This window comes from Carlito syrichta, unplaced genomic scaffold (genome assembly GCF_000164805.1).
Source record: "Carlito syrichta isolate Samal-C Ts95f unplaced genomic scaffold, Tarsius_syrichta-2.0.1 Scaffold305648, whole genome shotgun sequence".
Lineage (NCBI taxonomy): Eukaryota > Metazoa > Chordata > Mammalia > Primates > Tarsiidae > Carlito > Carlito syrichta.
The window spans coordinates 1,048,925-1,067,196 of record NW_007249744.1 but is presented as its reverse complement, the minus strand read 5'-3'; the positions used below and the strand labels follow the sequence as shown (position 1 = coordinate 1,067,196).

Genomic DNA, 18,272 nt, shown 5'->3' with positions numbered 1-18,272 from the left:
ATTCTGCGTTAACTTTACTTGTACTATAAAAAAACTCTTAATTATAGCTCAAACCAGTTCCTAAAGAATGTGGCCCAGTCCAAAGATCACGCTGGGCCATTTCCAGGAACAACTGATTATGATCTCTTAACAAAATGGCTATTTTAGAATCCTATGTATCATCTTAATTTTTATAAAAGTTTTTAATTCCTAATCCTAGTATATAAAGCTGATAATCAACAATAAAGCTTCTAAAATAAACCCAAATACAAACTTTAATTGTACTAAAGCCAAAATCACAATTAGTAGAAAGTGGGAACAATTAAATTTCTAAAGTGAGCTGTATTCTTATAAAACCTTAAAGTATCATGTTTGATCATGCTTGGACTAACATAATTCCCTGACGTAGTATGACCTATTCTAAAATACTTTCTATGAATAAAATAAATTCAGTTTCTATTATAAGTAGAAAAAACTTACACTAATTGTAACTAAAGAACCGGTTTAAAAGAATGCAGCCCAGCCCAAAGTGGATGCTGGGCCTTTAGGAATGTGGCCCAGTCCAAAGTTCGTGCTGGGCCATTTCCTAGATAATCATCTATACCATCTAAAACTGGAAACAGCTCTCTAAATGTATATACTAATTCTACAAATATACTTTTAAATCTTATAAAGAAGCTTGTATCATGTATAAGTCTCCCAAATGTGATCTGAGTTTGAACTGTGTTAAGTTTAAAGCCGAAACCACAGTCTGTGAGAAATGGGAACATTGGATCCCTAGAGTCAGCCATGCCTGTCATATTCTCAGAACTTCATGCTTAGATCATCAAAGTCCCCGCTAGTGGGTAATGCCAAACAACAAAGAAAGGAGGAGGGAATAGGCCTTCAGCTCCTGAACCAAACCTGGTGGTCTCAGGGTCCGCAGCCCACCTGGATCCCTAATGCTCAGGTGGGCCTCCACGGCCGGCTCCCAACATGAATGAATGTTGAATTTTGTCAAATCCTTTTTCTGCATCTTTTGACATGATGTTGTTTTTCTTTTTTATTGGTATAGTGAATTGCATTGATTGATATATGAATGCAAAGTCAGCCTTGCAGTTGCCAGGTAATGGTGTAGATATTTTTACATAATACCAAATTCAATTTGCTAACATTTTGTTGGGAATTTCTCCATCTATACCCATTAGTGATAATGATCAGTGGGCAATATACTTGTAAATGTTTAATGATCAGATTTTAGAGGCTGAGAGAGAAGCCTGGTTTGTCCTGTTTACCGATTTCTATGGTGTAAATACTCCCACCATGGCAAATTTCAAGCTATAAAATGATGTCAACCAATTCCTAAAAACTTAACCATCAGCTCTCTTGAGCTGGTACAAACGTGTCAGCCACCACTGTAGTTTTTGTTTCTAGTAGTGTTTTTGTTAGGGTGATGCAAGCCTTATAAAACAAATTTGGAATGGTTTTTAAAAATTATTTTTATGGAAGAGATTGCATATAATTGGTGATGTTCTGCCTTAAATGTTTGGTCAAATTCACCAATGAAACTATCTAGTCCTGAAGTTTTCTTTGTTCAATGGTTTTGTTAATGGAAGTGAAATTTACATAATATTGGCCATTTTAAAGTACGCAACAAGGAGACATTGAGTACATTCACAGTGTTGAAGAACACTGCCTCTACCTAGTTTTAAACATTTTCACTATCCCAAAAGAAATTCCACACCTATTACAGTCCTCCCTATCCTTTCTTTCCTAGCCCTAGCAACCACCAATATGCTGTCTCTATGCATTTACCTATTCTAAGTATTTCATAAAAATGAACCCACACAATATGTGATCTTTGTGTTTGCCTTCTTTCGCTTAGCATGTTTTCCAGGTTCATCTACCTTGTAGCATGTATCAGTACATCATTCCTTTTTATGGCTAAATAATATTCCATTGTGTGTATATACCACAGTTTGTGTATCCATTCACTCACTGACAGACATTTGGGTGGCTTCCACTTTTTATTTGCAGTTATTTTGGGTATATACTCAGAGGTGGAATTGGTGGGTTATATGGTAATTCTGTATTTAACTTTTTGAGGAACTGACAGTTTTTCCACAGCAACTGTACCATTTTTCATTCTTCCTTTCCAATGAATTTATTTATTTATTTTTATGCCCTTTTCATTAGCTTTTTTATATATTATTTTTTAGTCTAAAGATGTGGGGTGCAATTCAGGTTTAGGTACATAAGTGGTCTTTGTACAGGTAAAGTTTGTGTACCCTTATTGATGTTATGTGTCCCCCCACCAAGCACCAAGCAATATCCCACTACTGCTAATCCCTTTCTTATAGTATTATGATAAGTGTTCTGGGTTTGCTTATGAGTGAGTACGTGTAGTACCCAGATCTTTGTTTTCCTTCTTATTAGCAATGTACAAGGGTTTCAATTTCTGTATATTCTCCCCAACACCTGCGAGTCTCAATTTTTTTTTATTATGCCCATTGTAGTGGGTGGTGAAGTGATATTATTGTGTATTTTATTTGCATTTCTCTAAACACTAATGCTATTGAACATCTTTTGATGTGCTTTTTGGCTATTTGTATATACAGTTGTCACTCACAGGGGATTGATTCCAGGACAGCCGTATATACCAAAATCTGCACATACTCAAGTTCTGCAGTCAGCTATGCAGAACGTGCATATGTGAAAATTTAGTCATCTGTATATGGGGTTTTGCCTCCTACAAATACTGTATTTTCAATCCTCATTTGGTTGAAAATACTTTATGTTCAAGCCTATGTTGTTTAACAGTCAGCTGTATTCTTTGGAGAATGTCTACTCATGTTCTTTACCTATTTCCTTCTTTTAAAAAAAATTTTAAGCCAGGCTCGGTGGCTCAGCCTGTAATCCCACGCCTTTGGGAGGCTGAGGTGAGTGGATTGCCTGAGCCCGCGGGTTCGAGACCCGCCTGGGCAGCAAGACCTCATCTCTACAATAAATAAAAAAATCAGCCAGGCGTGGTAGTGCATACCTGTAATTCTGGCTACTCGGAAGGCTGAGGTGGAAGGATCGCCGGAGCCCAGCAGATCGAGGCTGCGGTGGCCGGGAGCAGCCACTGCATTCCAGTCTGGGCGACTGAGTGAGACTCCAACTCAAAAAAAAAAAGAGTGTTTAGTATATTCTGGATAGTACATTTTTATTAAATAGATGATTTGCAGACATCTTCCACTCTGTAGGTTGTCTTTTCCCTATCTTGATAAGTGTTTTATGATGCACAGACGCTTCACATTTTGATGGAGTACAAATTTATTTTTATTGTCTTTTTTTTGAGTCAGGATCTGACTCTGACTCTGTTTCCCGGGCTGGAGTGTAGTGACATAATCATGGCTCACTGCAGCTTGAACTCCTAGGTTTAAGCAATCTTCGTACCTCAGCCTCTGGAGTAGCTGGGACTATTGGTGCCTGCTATACACCCAGATAACTTTTTTTTTCTTTTTGTAGAGACAAGTTTCACCATGTTGCCTAGGCTGGTCTTCATCTCCTCCTTCAAGCAATCCACTCTTCTTGGCCTCCCAAAGTGCTGGGATTATAGGAGTCAGCACCTGGCCAATTTTCTTTTGTTGCTTGTGCTTTTGATGTCATATGTAAGAATCCATTGCCAAATTCAGGGTAGTCTATGTTTTCTTCTTAGGGTTTTACACTGTAAGTTCATATATTTAGGTCATTGGTTCATTTTAAGTTAATTTTTGTTTATGGTGTGAAGTAGGGATCCAGTTTAACTCATGTATGTGGATATTCATTTGTCCTAGTATTATTTAAGGAAGACACTGTTCTTTCCCCCATTGAATGGTCTTGGCATCCTTGTTGAAAATCAATTGGTCATAGATTTATAGGTTTGTATCTAGACTCGACTCTATTCCATTAGACTATATGTCTATCCATATGCCAGTACTTCACTGTTTTCATTACTGTAGTTTTATAGTAAGTTTTGAAATGCGAAGTGTGGGTCCTCTGACTTTGTTCTTCTTTCCTAATATTATTTTGGATATTAGGGACTTGCAGTTCCATATGAATTTGACGATAATTTTTTCCATTTCTGTACAAAAGCCATTGGGATTTTGATAGGAATTGCATTGAATCTATAGATTTCTTTCTAGTATTGGCATCTGAACTATCTTAAGTCTTCCAATTCATGAATAAGGATGTCATTTCATTTAATTAGGTCTTCTTTCATTGCTTTTGACTTATCAGTGTACAAATTTTACCGCTCCTTGAGTAAATTTATTCCTAGGCATTTTATTATTTTTGATGCTGTTGTATATAGAATTGTCTTAATTTCCTTTTTGGATTCTTGGTAATGGTGTACAAGGGAGATGGGACACGCAAAAGAAAAAAAAAAAGGAATAATCTTTTGGAAGATGGGCCCCTTATAGTACACTTGGAATTTGTTTCTCTGGATCAAATGGTCAACCAGAGTTTTTACCTGGAAGTTTTGAGAAGGTTGCATCACAATTTGCGGAAGAAATGTCCCGAGTTGTGGCAAACAGGACTGGTTCTTCCACCATGACAATGCACCTGTTCACTTCATGCTGAGAGTGTTCAGCAGTTTTTGACCAAAAATGGCATGATTCCTGTACCCCACCCTCCCTATTCACCCAATCTTGCCCTGAGCAACTTTTTTTTTGTTTCCCTGGAAGAAAAAAGTCCTCAAAGAGAAACATTTTGCTGATGTGGAAGGAGTGAAACAAAAATGGCAGTAGCACTAAAAGGCATCCAAATTGAAAAGTTCAAAAATTGTTTTGAGCAATGGAGAAGGCATCTTAATAGGTATATTGCAACAAACAGAGAGTACTTTGAAGGTGATTGAAGTGTAAACATGTAAGTTTATTCTTACATGTTTACATAGTTTTTAATAAATAAATAAATTATGGGTTTTGGGGGATCTCCCTCATATAGTAACACACTCCTTTCTTGTGGATTGATTTTGTATCCTGCAACCTGCTGAACTTGTTTATTAGCTCTGATAGTTTGGTGTGTGTGTGTGTGTGTGTGTGTGTGTGTGTGTGTGTTTTGGTGAATTATTTGAAATAGTCTATAGTATGCCCAGTCTTCTACAAATAGACAAGACACTGCTTTTGCTGCTGCTATTGCTGCTACTTTTCCCTCTTCTTCCTTCCCCTCCTCCTTCTCTTCTTCCTCTTCCTCCTCCTCCTCTTCTTTCTCTCCCTCCCCCTCTCCCTCCCCCTCTACTTTACCCCTCCACCTTCTCCTCCTCCATCAGGGTCTTACTGTGTTACCCAGGTTGGAGTACAGTGGTATGATCATGGCTCACTGCAACCTCAACTTCCTGGGCTTAGATCCTTACACCTGCATTCCTTGTTATTAATGTCTCCCTTTATTCCATTGTGGTTGGAGAAGATGATTTCAATCTTTTTCTAATTTATTGAGGCTTTATTTGTGTCCTAACATGTGGTCATCTGGGAAAATGTTCCATGTGCACTTGAGAAGAACATGTATTCTGCTATTGGAGTGTTCTATATAGGTCTCTTAGGTTTAGTTAAGTTGTTCAAGCCCTTTATTTCCTTATTGATCTTCTGTCTAGACAGTCTATAAATTTTTGAAAGTAGGGTATTGTAGTCTCCAACTATTATTGTAGAACTGTCTGTTGCTCCTTTCAAGTCTGTCACTTTTGGCTTTATATATTTTGAGGCACTGGTGGATATATGTTTATAAACATATCTTTTTTTATGAATTGACACTTTTCTAAACATAGAATATTTTTCTTTGTCTCTTATATCAATTTTTTTTTTGAGTGAAGGTCTATTTTGCCTGGTCTTGGTGAGCCCAGCCAGCTCTCCTTTGATTACTGTTTTTTGTGAGACATCTTTTTCCATCCTTCCTTTTCAACCTATTTGTGTCTTTGGATCTAAAGTGAGTTTCAGACAGTATATATTTAGATCATTTTTAAACTAAATTAAAAAAATTTTTTTTAAATCTATTCTACCAATATCTGCCTTTAATTGGTGAATCTAATCTGTTTATATTTAAAACAATTTTTGACAAAGAGCCACCTACTTCTGCAACTTGGCATTTTTTCTATGTCTTATATACACTGTATTTTCCATAATTCCTCCAATACTTACTTCTTTTTGTGTTTTATTTTTCTAATGTACTGTTCTGCTTTCCCCCTTATTTCCTTTTGTAAATAATTGTAGTTGATTTTAGTACAATTAACATCCCTAATTTATAACAATCATTTGAATTGATACCAACTTAGCTTCAGTAGCATACAAAAACTGCTGATTTATAGTTCTGTTTCTCCTTGCTTTATGTTGTTTTGTCACAAATTATATTTTTTGTATTTCATGTGCCTATTAACATATATTTTTAGTTATTATTTTATGCCTTTGTCTTTTAAGTCATATAGGGAACAAAAAGTTATCAAAAATATTACAATATAGGCTTTTATATTTTCCTATATAATTACCTTTACCTGTATTCTTTATATCTTCATATGGCTTTGAATTGCTGCCTAGTATCCTTTCATTTCATGCTGAAGGACTCCTTTTAACATTACTTGTAAGGCAGGTCTGCTAGTAACAAACTCCTTTAGCTTTTATGTTGGAATACCTTAATTTCTTCTGTATTAGTGAAGGATAGTCTTTCTGGATATATAAATCTTGGTTGCCAGATTTTTTTCTTTCTTTTTAAATTTTTATATATATAAATTTTATGTACATATTTATTTATATTATGAAGATGTGGAGTACAATTCAGGGTTAGGTATACAAATGTTGATTATGCAGGTACCTTGGTTGATGAGGTGTGCCCCTCCCTCCCCTAGCAGTTTCCCTCACCTGCCAATCCTGCCTCTCCTTTTTTTCTTCTAGCACTCTTAGATTAATGTCATTACATCGCCTTCTGATCTTCATGGTTTCTGTTGAGAAATGTGCTTTATTCTTAATGGGGATTCTTTGCACATGTTGAGTGGCTTCTCTCTTGCTGCTTTCAAGAGTCTTTGTCTGACTTTTGGCAACTTGGTTATGTGTTTCACTGTAGATCTTTTTAGTTTACTACTCTACTTGGAGTTTATATTTAACTTCTTGAATGTGTAGATTTCTGTCTTGCATCAAATTTGGGAAGTTTGGGGTCATTTTTTCCATTATTTTCCTTATCTTTTCTCCTTTGGGACTTCCATTTTTCTTATGTTGATATGCTTAATGGTGTTTCACAGGTCTATTAGGCTCTATTATGATTGATAGTATCCCACAGGTCTGTTAGCTTTGTTTCTCTTTTTTCATTTCTTTCTGCTCCTGAGACTGGATCATTTTAATGGTTTGATCTTCAATTTTGCAGATTCTTTCCTGTACCTTTTCAAATCTGCTGTTGATCTTCTGTGGTGAATTTTTAATTTTACGTTTTTTACCGTTGAACTCTACAGTTTCTTTTGGGTTCTTTTTTATAACTTCTATCTCTTTATTGATTATTTTCTTTATTTATACATCACTTTCCTAGTCTCCTTTAATTCTTTGCTCATGATTTCCTCTAGCTCTTTGAGCATTCTTAAAACAATTGATTTAATTGTTTGTCTAGTAAGTCCAATATCTGCACTACCTCAAGGACTATTCCTGTCCATTTATTTTTTTCCCATAACTGTTTCATACTTACCTGTTTCTTTGTATGCCTTGTAATTTTGTTGTAGTTGTTAAAGCCTCAGTATTTTGAACATTGTACTGTGGTTATTCTGGAAATCAGATTATTCCCCCTTCCCAGAGTTTGCTGTTGATTCTTACTGAAGATTGCAGCTGTTCATTTGTTTAGTTACTTTTCCAATCTATTTTTCAAAACCTGTATCTCTTGTCATGTGTGGTCACTGTTATCTCTGTTCTGTTATCTTGGTGGTCAGCCATTGATCTGACAGAGGTTTCCTTAAATTTCTGGAACCAGAAAGAAAAATCAAATACTTGCCCAACCTTTGCAGATTGGCCCTGAGCTGGGACACCCCTTCAATACATAACCATGCTGCTTACACCTTTGTCTTAGCCTTTACCTGTTTCTTGTGCAGAGTCCTAAAATTAGCCAGAGGTACATTACAAATGTCCTCTCAAGTATTTTTGACCATGTGTCCAGCTATGAGCATGCACACTGCTCTCTAGGCTCTCTAGATTCCCCTGTTTGTGTGTGATTGTCCATCAAAGACCTTATTCTCCCTAGTATCATCCTCTACATTCTCCTTTCTAGATATTTTAAATGGTCTTCAGTTTGCCTCATGTGCCATCCATAGATTGCTTCATGTGCCTTTCATGGCTATGGATTGTTTCTATTTTTAAATGATTTTAATTGACCCTGGCCCAGAAAACCACTACAAGATATCAGTTTTATCTTTATTTGATCATTAATAAAATCAGTTTCCCAACAGACTTATAATACTAATATAAGTGAAAGCAGAAAGTATTAATTTTTCAATTCATGTAGTCTTTCCAGAAGAAAAACCAAGTAGAGGAAAACTATAGCACAATTTTCCAATATTAAGTAATTTCAGATAGAAAGGAACCTTAAAATCCAGAAATTAAAGACTCACAATAGAAATAGAAAAACAAGTAAATATGAAATAGGTGATTTAACTCAGGAAATAAATAACAAAACAGAAATTCAACTCAAATTATTAAATTACAATGTACCTAAGAGAAAAGGTACAAAAATTGACATACAGGAGGATAGGAGTGAAAAGAGACCAACATGGGGAAAGAAACACAGTCAACAAAAATGAGGAAGACAGTAACATTAGACTGATGTATAAGTTCATAGCGTTGTCCTTGGAATGCAGATGTCACATGATGGTCACTGGTCACAGTTCATCACATTTGCCAATTCTTAGCTTGCCTGACATGGATCATTGTGGATTAAAGCATTTAAATGGTCTTCATCAAAACCCTGTGGTCTTCTTGAATTTGAAGAAACAGTCAGGTCAAAGTGGTCCTCTTTCAAATGACAAAAGGTTTTTTTTTTTTTTGGTTTTTTTGCCATGCTTTCCCTGATGACATTCTCCCCGTACATGGCACAAATGTTTCGAACCACCTCTGCTGCCTTTACTCTTCTGTTAAACAGAAGAATATGTCAGACGTGTTCATTTTTTCTACTTGACACTGTCTTCTTTAGCCCACAAATAGCTTTCTTAAAATCTTCAAAATTCATGGTGTATTCACATGCACAAAAGCTTCACTCCAAATGACAAATGAGTAACAAATGCCCAACACAAGAGTGTTGCCATTCCAAAAACAAACGCTACAAATTTATGCATCAACTAATAGAACCAGAAGAAAAAGTGAAGTCCCTAGTAACAAGAACTAGTGAAAGCAAACTAATATCTAAACCTATAGTCCAAGGAAACTTTCATATAGCAGAACTGAATATACATATTTAAAAGGCCCCCCTCTGTGCCAGAGAGAATTAACTCAGAATAGTGAACCCAAAGAGAGATTCTAATAATACTATGACCATTATTTTAAAGTAAAGAAAAAACTACTTTGTTCTCAAGAGTAGAGTCCAAGTCATTTGGCAAGGAAGGAAAATGAAATTGACAAAATTCTTAGTAGCAGTGTAAATATATAAAACAAAAGTGGTAGAACAATGTTTTAAAGCAATTCAAGAAAAAAGTCTGAACCAAGAATTTATATCCAGCCAAGATGTTCTTCAGGTGAAAATAAAGCAATGATTAGAGGAAATTTCATAGCTATAAACAGCTCTACAGCTCTATCAATAAAAATGAAAGAATGAAGATAATTGTCATATGACTCTGGCCACTACTGAAAGCATTCATATTTCTCTCTTATATAAACAAAAAACTTGTTAATTGTTAACAAACAGATTAATAGATGTAAATGCACTTAATATATTAATAAGTAGAGATCTATTAAGTGTATATGCAAAATATATTTACTGGTCCAAAAGACAAATTCAGAATTTCCTCATGTTCTGTCACCTAACCTTATAAGCTTCTAACTAATGTTGATCCTATGCCCTATTGTGTTATTTGTGGTTTGCTAAACTTGCCATTTCTCATGCACCATACCTTTGCAAATTGTGTTTTCTTTATTCCTAAAGTTCACATTAGTTGGTTTGACCACATAATAAAATCTAACATCATAGTACAAAATGTAAAGAACTGCCCCCTTCTGTGACCATCTTGTATCATGTACATATTTCTGTCATAGCAGCTGTTGCATATATTGCATTTAAGCATTTTCATTTTTTTATCTCCCTGTCAAAATAGAAACTCCTTGATAATAGGAATACTATTATACTATCATGTGTCCTTTAGCAATGGGAATACCTCTGAGAAATTTGTTGATAGGTGATTTCATCACTATGTGAACATAACAGAATATACAGTACTTACACAAATACTATATACCTAATCTACATGGTATAGCCTATTGCTTCTAGGATATACACCTGTACAGGATGATACTGTACTGAACTCTGTAGACAACTGTAACAAAATGTTAGGTATTTGTGCATCTAAATATAGAAAAGGTATAGTAAAAATGCAGTATTATCTTATAGGACTGCTATTGTATATGTAGTCAGTCATTGACTGAAACATCATTATGTGGCACATGAGTAGAGTTTCTTTTATTCACCTTTGTATCTCCAGCAGAGTTCCAGGCATAGAGTAGAATCTCAATAAATATGTACTGAACAAATACTTTATCTATCTATCTATCTATCTATCTATCTATCTATCTACCTACCTACCTACCTACCTACCTACCTACCTACCTACCTATCTATTTATTTTGAGTTGGAGTCTTACTCTGTTGCCCAGACTGGAGTGCAGTGGCACACTCATGGCCACCCAGCACTGACCTGCTGGGCTCAGGTGATCCTTCTGCCTCAGCCTTTCAAGTAGCTGGAACCACAGGTGCGCACTACCATGCCTGGCTAATTTTTATTTATTGTAGTAGAGACGAGGTCTCACCAAGTTGCCTGGGCTGGCCTCAAACCCATGGACTCCTAAAGTGCTGGAATTACAGGCTGAGCCACCGAGCCCACACTCTATTTTATTAATTTATAAAGCAGGGTAGAGAGTACAGAAAATTGTAACTTTCCAAAGTAAATTTTAGTACATTGAGCTAGTTCACATGTGTATTTTCTATGGTACTCTATCTGGTCACTTCAGATTGAACTGAAATATGTTGTTCCAGGGACCAGTGACATTAAAGGACGTTATTGTGGAATTCACTAAAGAGGAATGGAAATTACTGACTCATGCTCAGAGGACCCTGTACAAGGATGTGATGTTGGAAAACTATAGGCACCTGGTTTCAGTGGGTGAGAAAAACTTCCACATACGTAATTCCTAGTAGTTTACATTTATTTCCCTTCCCAGTTGCTGGAACGTAAAAGGTCTCTATAGGGTTGAATACTAGTTTTGTTTCAGAGGTCAAAGTTACTGAATCCAGTTTGGGTACTAGAAAAAATACTTGTGTCCCTACTTCTCCACTGAAAGAATCTAAATTTGCTAAGCCTAAGTAGAAACTTCATTGTCTTGAAATTGTACTTCCTTATCCTTTCAGACTCTCTAAACTCCAAGCAATTTGTGTCATTTCCTTTATTGTTTCCATTCGTAGGTTATCGTGTGAATAAGCCAAATGCGATCTTCAAGTTGAAGCAAGGGAAAGAGCCATGGATATTAGAAGTAGAATTTCCACATCAGAACTTCCCTGGTAAGAAGAAATTATATCTCGTGTTATTGGTGAGGTGGTTGGTGTCTTTTGCCTTCTGAAGTATTTTTCAGGAATCTCTTTTTAAGGATATGAAGTAGCAGATATGTAGGAGGAACAAGTCTAGAGATCTAATGTATAACACAAGAGCTATAGTTAATAATATTGTGTCGCATTTAAAGTTTTTGTTAAATGAGTAAATTTTAGCTGCTCTTTCTACAAAAAAGCCTAACTTTGAGATTATGGATATGTTAGTTTTCTTCATTCTGGTAACCATTTTATTATCTACATGTATCTTATAATATATTGTATACTTTAAATTTACAAATGAAATTTTTACTGTAAAAGAATGTCACATCATTTTCTTTTTAAAATAAATTCATGGATTGAGATACATTAATAACATTTGTTGTTGACATGTACTTGTATTCTTTGGTCAAGAGGTATTATCTATTTACATATTGTTGGATTTGGTTGCTAATCATGCAACTGTTTAGGATTTGTCATCTGTGCTTGTAAATGAACTTGGCAGGCAACTTTTTTTGTGTGTGTGTGTCTTTACATTAAGAGAAAGATTTTGGTGTTGAGGTCATTTTAGACTCAAATATGATATGGAGAGTATTTATTCTTTTTCTGTATACTTGGTTAATTTATATATGTTCGAATTATTCAGGTTTTTTATTTCATAATGTCTGACTTTTGAAGCTACATGTTTTCAGGAATAAAATATAAAGATGTTCATTTTGTAAAAAAAAGAAATCTCTTTGTAAATGTCCTATAGTTTTGAAAAAGTTTAAGGACACTTGATGTGCACATGTAAGAAATCTAAATTATACCTCCAATTTTTGTTCACTCCACTTAAATTCTCTCCTTTGTTTGACATCTTTAAAACAGATTTACTTCTCTTTCCTATACAGAAACTCTAATCACTACCAAACCTTATCTGAGACTTTTTGTCTTCCTCTCTAGAATTTCTAATTATTCCCTGCCATTGGAGTATAGAACTGTAATCTTAAAATGTTTATACATCTGAATTATATTTTAATGACATCTTCCTCCTTTTATTAACGAGAAAATGCCTCAGTTATTTTTCACACCAGTTTTAACTTCCTGTTGTTTCTTTAAACTTTGAACTCAGCTTACAAATCATTATGCCACTCAACAATTTAATCATTTCAGCAATGATACTTCTATCTGTTTGGGTTTTTTTTTCTTCACATGAGGTGCTGATTCTTCTTCCCAAAATCTGCTGTACCTTATTTGGAGTGGTATAACACTAAGGTAATCTCATCCTGCTTCCTTAAATGTTCTTCATGTATTTTCTGACTTGTGTGCTGTTGTATTGCCAGGATCAGGTGCAATGGCTGGTGCATATTAGCAGCTCACTAGGTATTTGTTGAAAGAATGAGTTTCACAGATGCATTCCACCTTCTGCTCAATGACCTTTATAGTAACTACTGCAAGAGCTCATCCATTCACAAGACCCAAAGTATTGGTTTTTATGCTAAGAACTCCTAAAATTGACCTCTCCAGCATCTTTGTCCTATTTGTATTCTGGTATTATATTTTAGTTTCTTACAGGGTAGTTCCATGGATCCCACTCCCTTCTTACAGACAAAAACAAATTCTTGATTTAAATTTTCATAGTGTTATGTAATGTACAAATGTATATATAGTTGCCACTAGCCTGCCATGGTATACTTACACCGACTCACTGTTACAATATACATTTAAATTAATTTTTTTGTCAATAACTAATCTTGCCCTCTCTTGCTTACTGCAACTTATTTGTACTTGTGGTCCCAAAACACATATTCATCTCCATTTTACTAGTCTCTTAAATGTTTTCCTTACACAGGATCTTATTTCATGTGTATCCCTGTTAACTTTGCACAAGTCCCTATCAAATTACTTTTTTTATGTATTCCCCACAAATGCCAGGAAATTCCAGCTCCAGGCCTCTGCTTATAATCTTTCACCTGCTTTTTTTGCATTTAAAGATGAATAAATATGAATGTCAGAAAAGGTTCTAGAATGATACTGAGTTATCTAATCTTTAAAGATCATGTAAATTGGAAGCAGAACTGTAGGAGACAAGAAATGAAAGCAGAATTTGAGACTAGTGTTGAGTCATGAGTGACAGTGCTTTGGAAATGCAAGATTTGGTGGTCAGGATAAGTTCAGAATTGAAAATCTCTGGTGCTACAACTGGGAATTCATCCTTGTATAAATGGCTTACCCTCTGCTTTTAAAAAAAATCCTCCCTTTTGGATATATGTGTTCCTGGGTCTTCCCGTCCCAGTAAAAATAAAACCAACTACATGGAGAGTCAACGCCCAAGCTATATTACTATTCCTCTATACATGAGGAATTTAATGTTCTGAGAAAGTCGCTTTAGTATTGACATCTAGATTATTGTGGATGGATAAGTGAGAAATAAGGTAGAAGTTAATTGTCTGCTAACTACAAGAGCTCCTAACACAGTGATCTAGGTTTGAGCGGGATAAAGACCTGTACTTTAACTCCTTCATCCAACTTAATCTGTTCCCTGATATTTCCAATGAACAGGGTTGTTCACTGTTTTTCTTATCTTACTGTTCATTGCCCTTAAGGGATTCACAGCATTCTTTATGATTCCCATATTTCCATTCAGTAACACTTTGAATGTCTTTTGTTCTCTGCTCCTTGTTCTCTGTTTTTTGTCTTAACTTTCTCCTCCAAGTTTTTAAGATCATATCTGTAAAAGTACTTGAGTTTATAATCATGTTCCTTCCCTGTTTGCTACCAAATTTTTTAGTGTCTGTTACAGTTTTTCTTCCAAAACAATGGGATAGAGGAAGTTTGCATTTGAGACTTCTTTCATTTTGAGAGATTGTCATAGGGATGATTCTTAGGCTTCAAGTCAATGACAATAATGTATTAATAATGTATTAAGATTTATAAAGTATTACATTTTGGATTCCTTTGTAGAAGACCTATGGGATATTCATGACCTAGAAGCAGGATACCAGGAAAGCCAAGCTGGAAATTCAAGGCAAGTTCAAGAATTAATACTTAATATAGTTTTGTAAGAAAAAGTCTTGAAGAGGTTACTGGAAATGGGAGAGCACTATTTTTTACTAACTATGAGAAAACTAACACCAGAGCAAATTCCAAAGAATGTAATCCAAATAGGAATGACCTTTTTTCATGGAGACGTTATTCAGGGTCAAGAGATTCTAACTTTGAAGTAGTCTTTTGATTCTTCTGAATTATATAATAAGGGAGGCATTAGAACACAAAACAGTACAGGCAGTTAAGAGGCTTGTGAATATAAGGCAAAGGAAGTTTCACTCTATCAAATATTAAACTCCAGGGTAGGTCAGAGAATGCTCACAGTGGAGAAGCCCTTTGAATCTAGTAAATACAGGAACATCTCAAGAAATCAGCCCTCAGAAAAGAAAAAGTCATATATTAATAAATCTGAAACTTTCTATCTAGGAGTGGAGAACTCAACAAACATCAGAAAACTCATACCGGAGAGAAAACCTATGAATGTAAGGAATGTGGAAAGTTCTTCTGCCAGAAGCCTGCCCTCGTAGTACATCTGCACACTCATTCAAATAACAAATCCTATAACTGTGATAAATGTGGAAAATCTTTCTCTAAAAATGAAGAGCTCACAATACATCAGAAAATTCATACCAGAGAGAAAACCTATGAGTGTAAAGAATGTAAAAAAATTTTTTACCACCTGTCATCTCTTAGTAGACATTTGAGAACCCATGCAGGAGAGAAACCCTACGAATGTAATCAGTGTGAGAAATCCTTCTACCAGAAGCCACATCTCATAGAACATCAGAAAACACACACAGGGGAGAAACCCTTTGAATGTACTGAATGTGGGAAGTTCTTTTATGTGAAGGCATACCTCATGGTACATCAGAAAACACACACAGGGGAGAAACCCTATGAGTGTAAGGAATGTGGGAAAGCCTTTTCCCAGAAGTCACACCTTACAGTACATCAGAGAACACATACAGGGGAGAAACCCTATAAATGTAAGGAATGTGGGAAATTATTCTCTAGGAATTCACACCTCAAAACCCATCAGAGAACACACACGGGAGAGAAACCTTATGAATGTAAGGAATGTGGGAAATGCTTCTACCAAAAATCAGCCCTCACAGTACATCAGAGAACTCACACAGGGGAGAAACCCTTTGAATGTAATAAATGTGGGAAGAACTTTTTCTATAAATCAGATCTCACTAAACATCAGAGAAAACACACAGGGGAGAAGCCCTATGAATGTACAGAATGTGGTAAATCTTTCTCTGTGAATTCAGTTCTCAGATTACATCAAAGAACCCACACAGGAGAGAAACCTTATGAATGCAAGGAATGTGGGAAGTCCTTTTCTCAGAAGTCACATTTTGTCATACATCAGAGAAAACACACAGGAGAGAAACCCTATGAGTGTCAGGAGTGTGGGGAAACCTTTATCCAGAAGTCACAACTTACTGCACATCAGAAGACACACATAAAGAAGGGAAAAGCTGATAAATAGTGAGTTGAACAATCCTTCTGTCTGAATTCGTCCTTCAAAATAATCAGAGAATTCACACAAGAAAGAAACCTCATGACTATCATTGCTATGGGAAAATTTCAGCTACAGTCTTTCTGCACATTATATCAGCAAATACATAGAAATTCTGTAAATTTATTAGGGAGAAATTTTTACCATAAGACTTTAGTAAATATCAGACAATGTAAGAATCCACAATGTAGGAATCCACAATGTAAGAAGTCTAATGTGGAAATCACACAAATTCTAAAACATGAGGAAAACCCTTCAAAAGTCATACTTTCTTTTACTTCATAGAAACCACTTGGGAGAGAAATCGTGTAAGTAAAATTAATGTCAAGAAATTTTACGTTAGGGCAGCCAGGTCTAGACAACTAAAAGCTCACAAAAGAGAAGCTCCTGTGAGTATCCTGAGGATGTGGAAATCTCTTTACAAAAGTGAAACTCATATATTAGAGAATTCAAAGGAATAACTGCAAAGACAGTGGAAAGTATAGATGCCTTTATCAAGAATTGATATTTAATTTAATGTCAGATCATTGGTACTTGGATAAATATTTTAAATATTTGAAAGATTTTTAACAGAAATTCAAAGAATTTGTACTGAGGGAAACACTTACATTAGAAATCATGTTGCAGGTCGTTTTTTTAAAAAATGAAACCTGCACGTGTCTGTGAAGCTTTTAAAAAGCATAAATAAGCACAAATAAAATAAACATGCAACATCGTTAAACACACATGAAACATCTTTTAGTATGTAGGACTTTATGTGTATTCAGTGTACTACAAAATATAACTCGTGGATGTTTGACATGCATGAGAAACTCATCCATAATTGTACATTGGGAAATATATAACCTTAGTTCAATATTATGTGTATGAAGATGCCTTACATTAAGTCTCAGCAGTGACTCTTATTCATGTATGTATGTATTGTTAAGTGTAATATTCTTTGTAAATTATAATGCACATCGGATGTGGTGGCTCTTGCCTGTAATCCCAGCACTTTAGGACGCCAAGGCAAGAGGACTGCTTGAGCCTAGAAGTTTGAGACCAGCCTGGGCAACACAGTGAGACCACATCTCTACAAAAAACAAAAACAAAATTATCTGGGCATGGTGGCACACACCTATAGTCCCAGCTATTTGGGAGGCCAAGGCGAGAGGACTGCCTGAGCCCAGGAGATCAAGGCTGAGGTGAGCCATGATAGTGCCACTGCACTCCAGCCTGTGTGACAGAGTGAGACCCCAACTCAAAAAAAATTAAATTATAATGTATGTTTTTCTCCTATTTCCTGGCATTTGTAAATGGATATAGACGTCATTACCAAGCCAAGCCTCCAAAAAGAAGCTAACATGTTTTTGTGAAAAGTTTAACTGTCAGCCAAACTTTGCATTAAGGAGACATTACTTATTGAAGAGCCTGAGCTGTTTTTAAAGCAGCCAAAAACAGTAATATTTGTTCCAGTCTATACAATGAAAGCAAATAGTGCTATGTGAAAAATACTATTTATCTTACTGTTGTTGTTTTAGCAGGCTGCAGAACTGTCTGTATTGTATTTGTCTGAGTTCTAAATGTTCTTCACTGCCTTTTTCTTCCTAGTAGAAGCAACATGGCATAGTTAAGGGTGTGGATTCTGGACTCTTGCTGCCTGGGTCCAATTCCAACCTGAGCATGCCACTTAACCTCTTTGTGCCTCAGTTCCTTTTCTATAAAAGAGTAGTTAGTGATAGTAACATGTTAGGATTGCTTTGAGATCTGAATGAGTTAATATTTTTAAAGCACTTAGAACAGTGTCTAAGACACAAGAAGAGCTGTGTGTTAAAGATTATTGTCATTATAATTTGTATTTTGTGAATTACACAGTAAAACAAAAGCAGGGGGATTGGCTACCCAATATTCATCCCCCACTTCTTGCTGCCAGTGCCTTGATTTGGTTTGGTTGCTCATTTTCCTGCAAGTGATTCAGGGACAGATCTTGATTAGGCTAAGTCAGGAGTTGGCAAACAACA

The 18,272-nt window shown here is 35.6% G+C and overlaps 1 protein-coding gene across 4 annotated transcripts in view; it reads left to right on the top strand.

The window, feature by feature from the left end:
- Nucleotides 1-17,298, top strand: part of ZNF25 (zinc finger protein 25) — a 33,583-nt gene extending 16,285 nt beyond the window's left edge. For 3 of the 4 annotated variants that reach the window (XM_008062019.1, XM_021714427.1, XM_008062018.1), the window contains 4 exons: nt 11,175-11,301; nt 11,601-11,696; nt 14,664-14,727; nt 15,174-17,298. In XM_008062019.1, the coding sequence (XP_008060210.1) occupies nt 11,175-11,301; nt 11,601-11,696; nt 14,664-14,727; nt 15,174-16,242 (1,356 nt within the window). In that variant the 3' untranslated portion in view covers nt 16,243-17,298. Of the gene's footprint in view, nt 1-3,613; nt 3,637-11,174; nt 11,302-11,600; nt 11,697-14,663; nt 14,728-15,173 lie in introns of those variants that run through there. The other variant, XM_021714428.1, reaches the window with a different exon arrangement.
- Nucleotides 17,299-18,272: the final 974 nt, after the last annotated feature.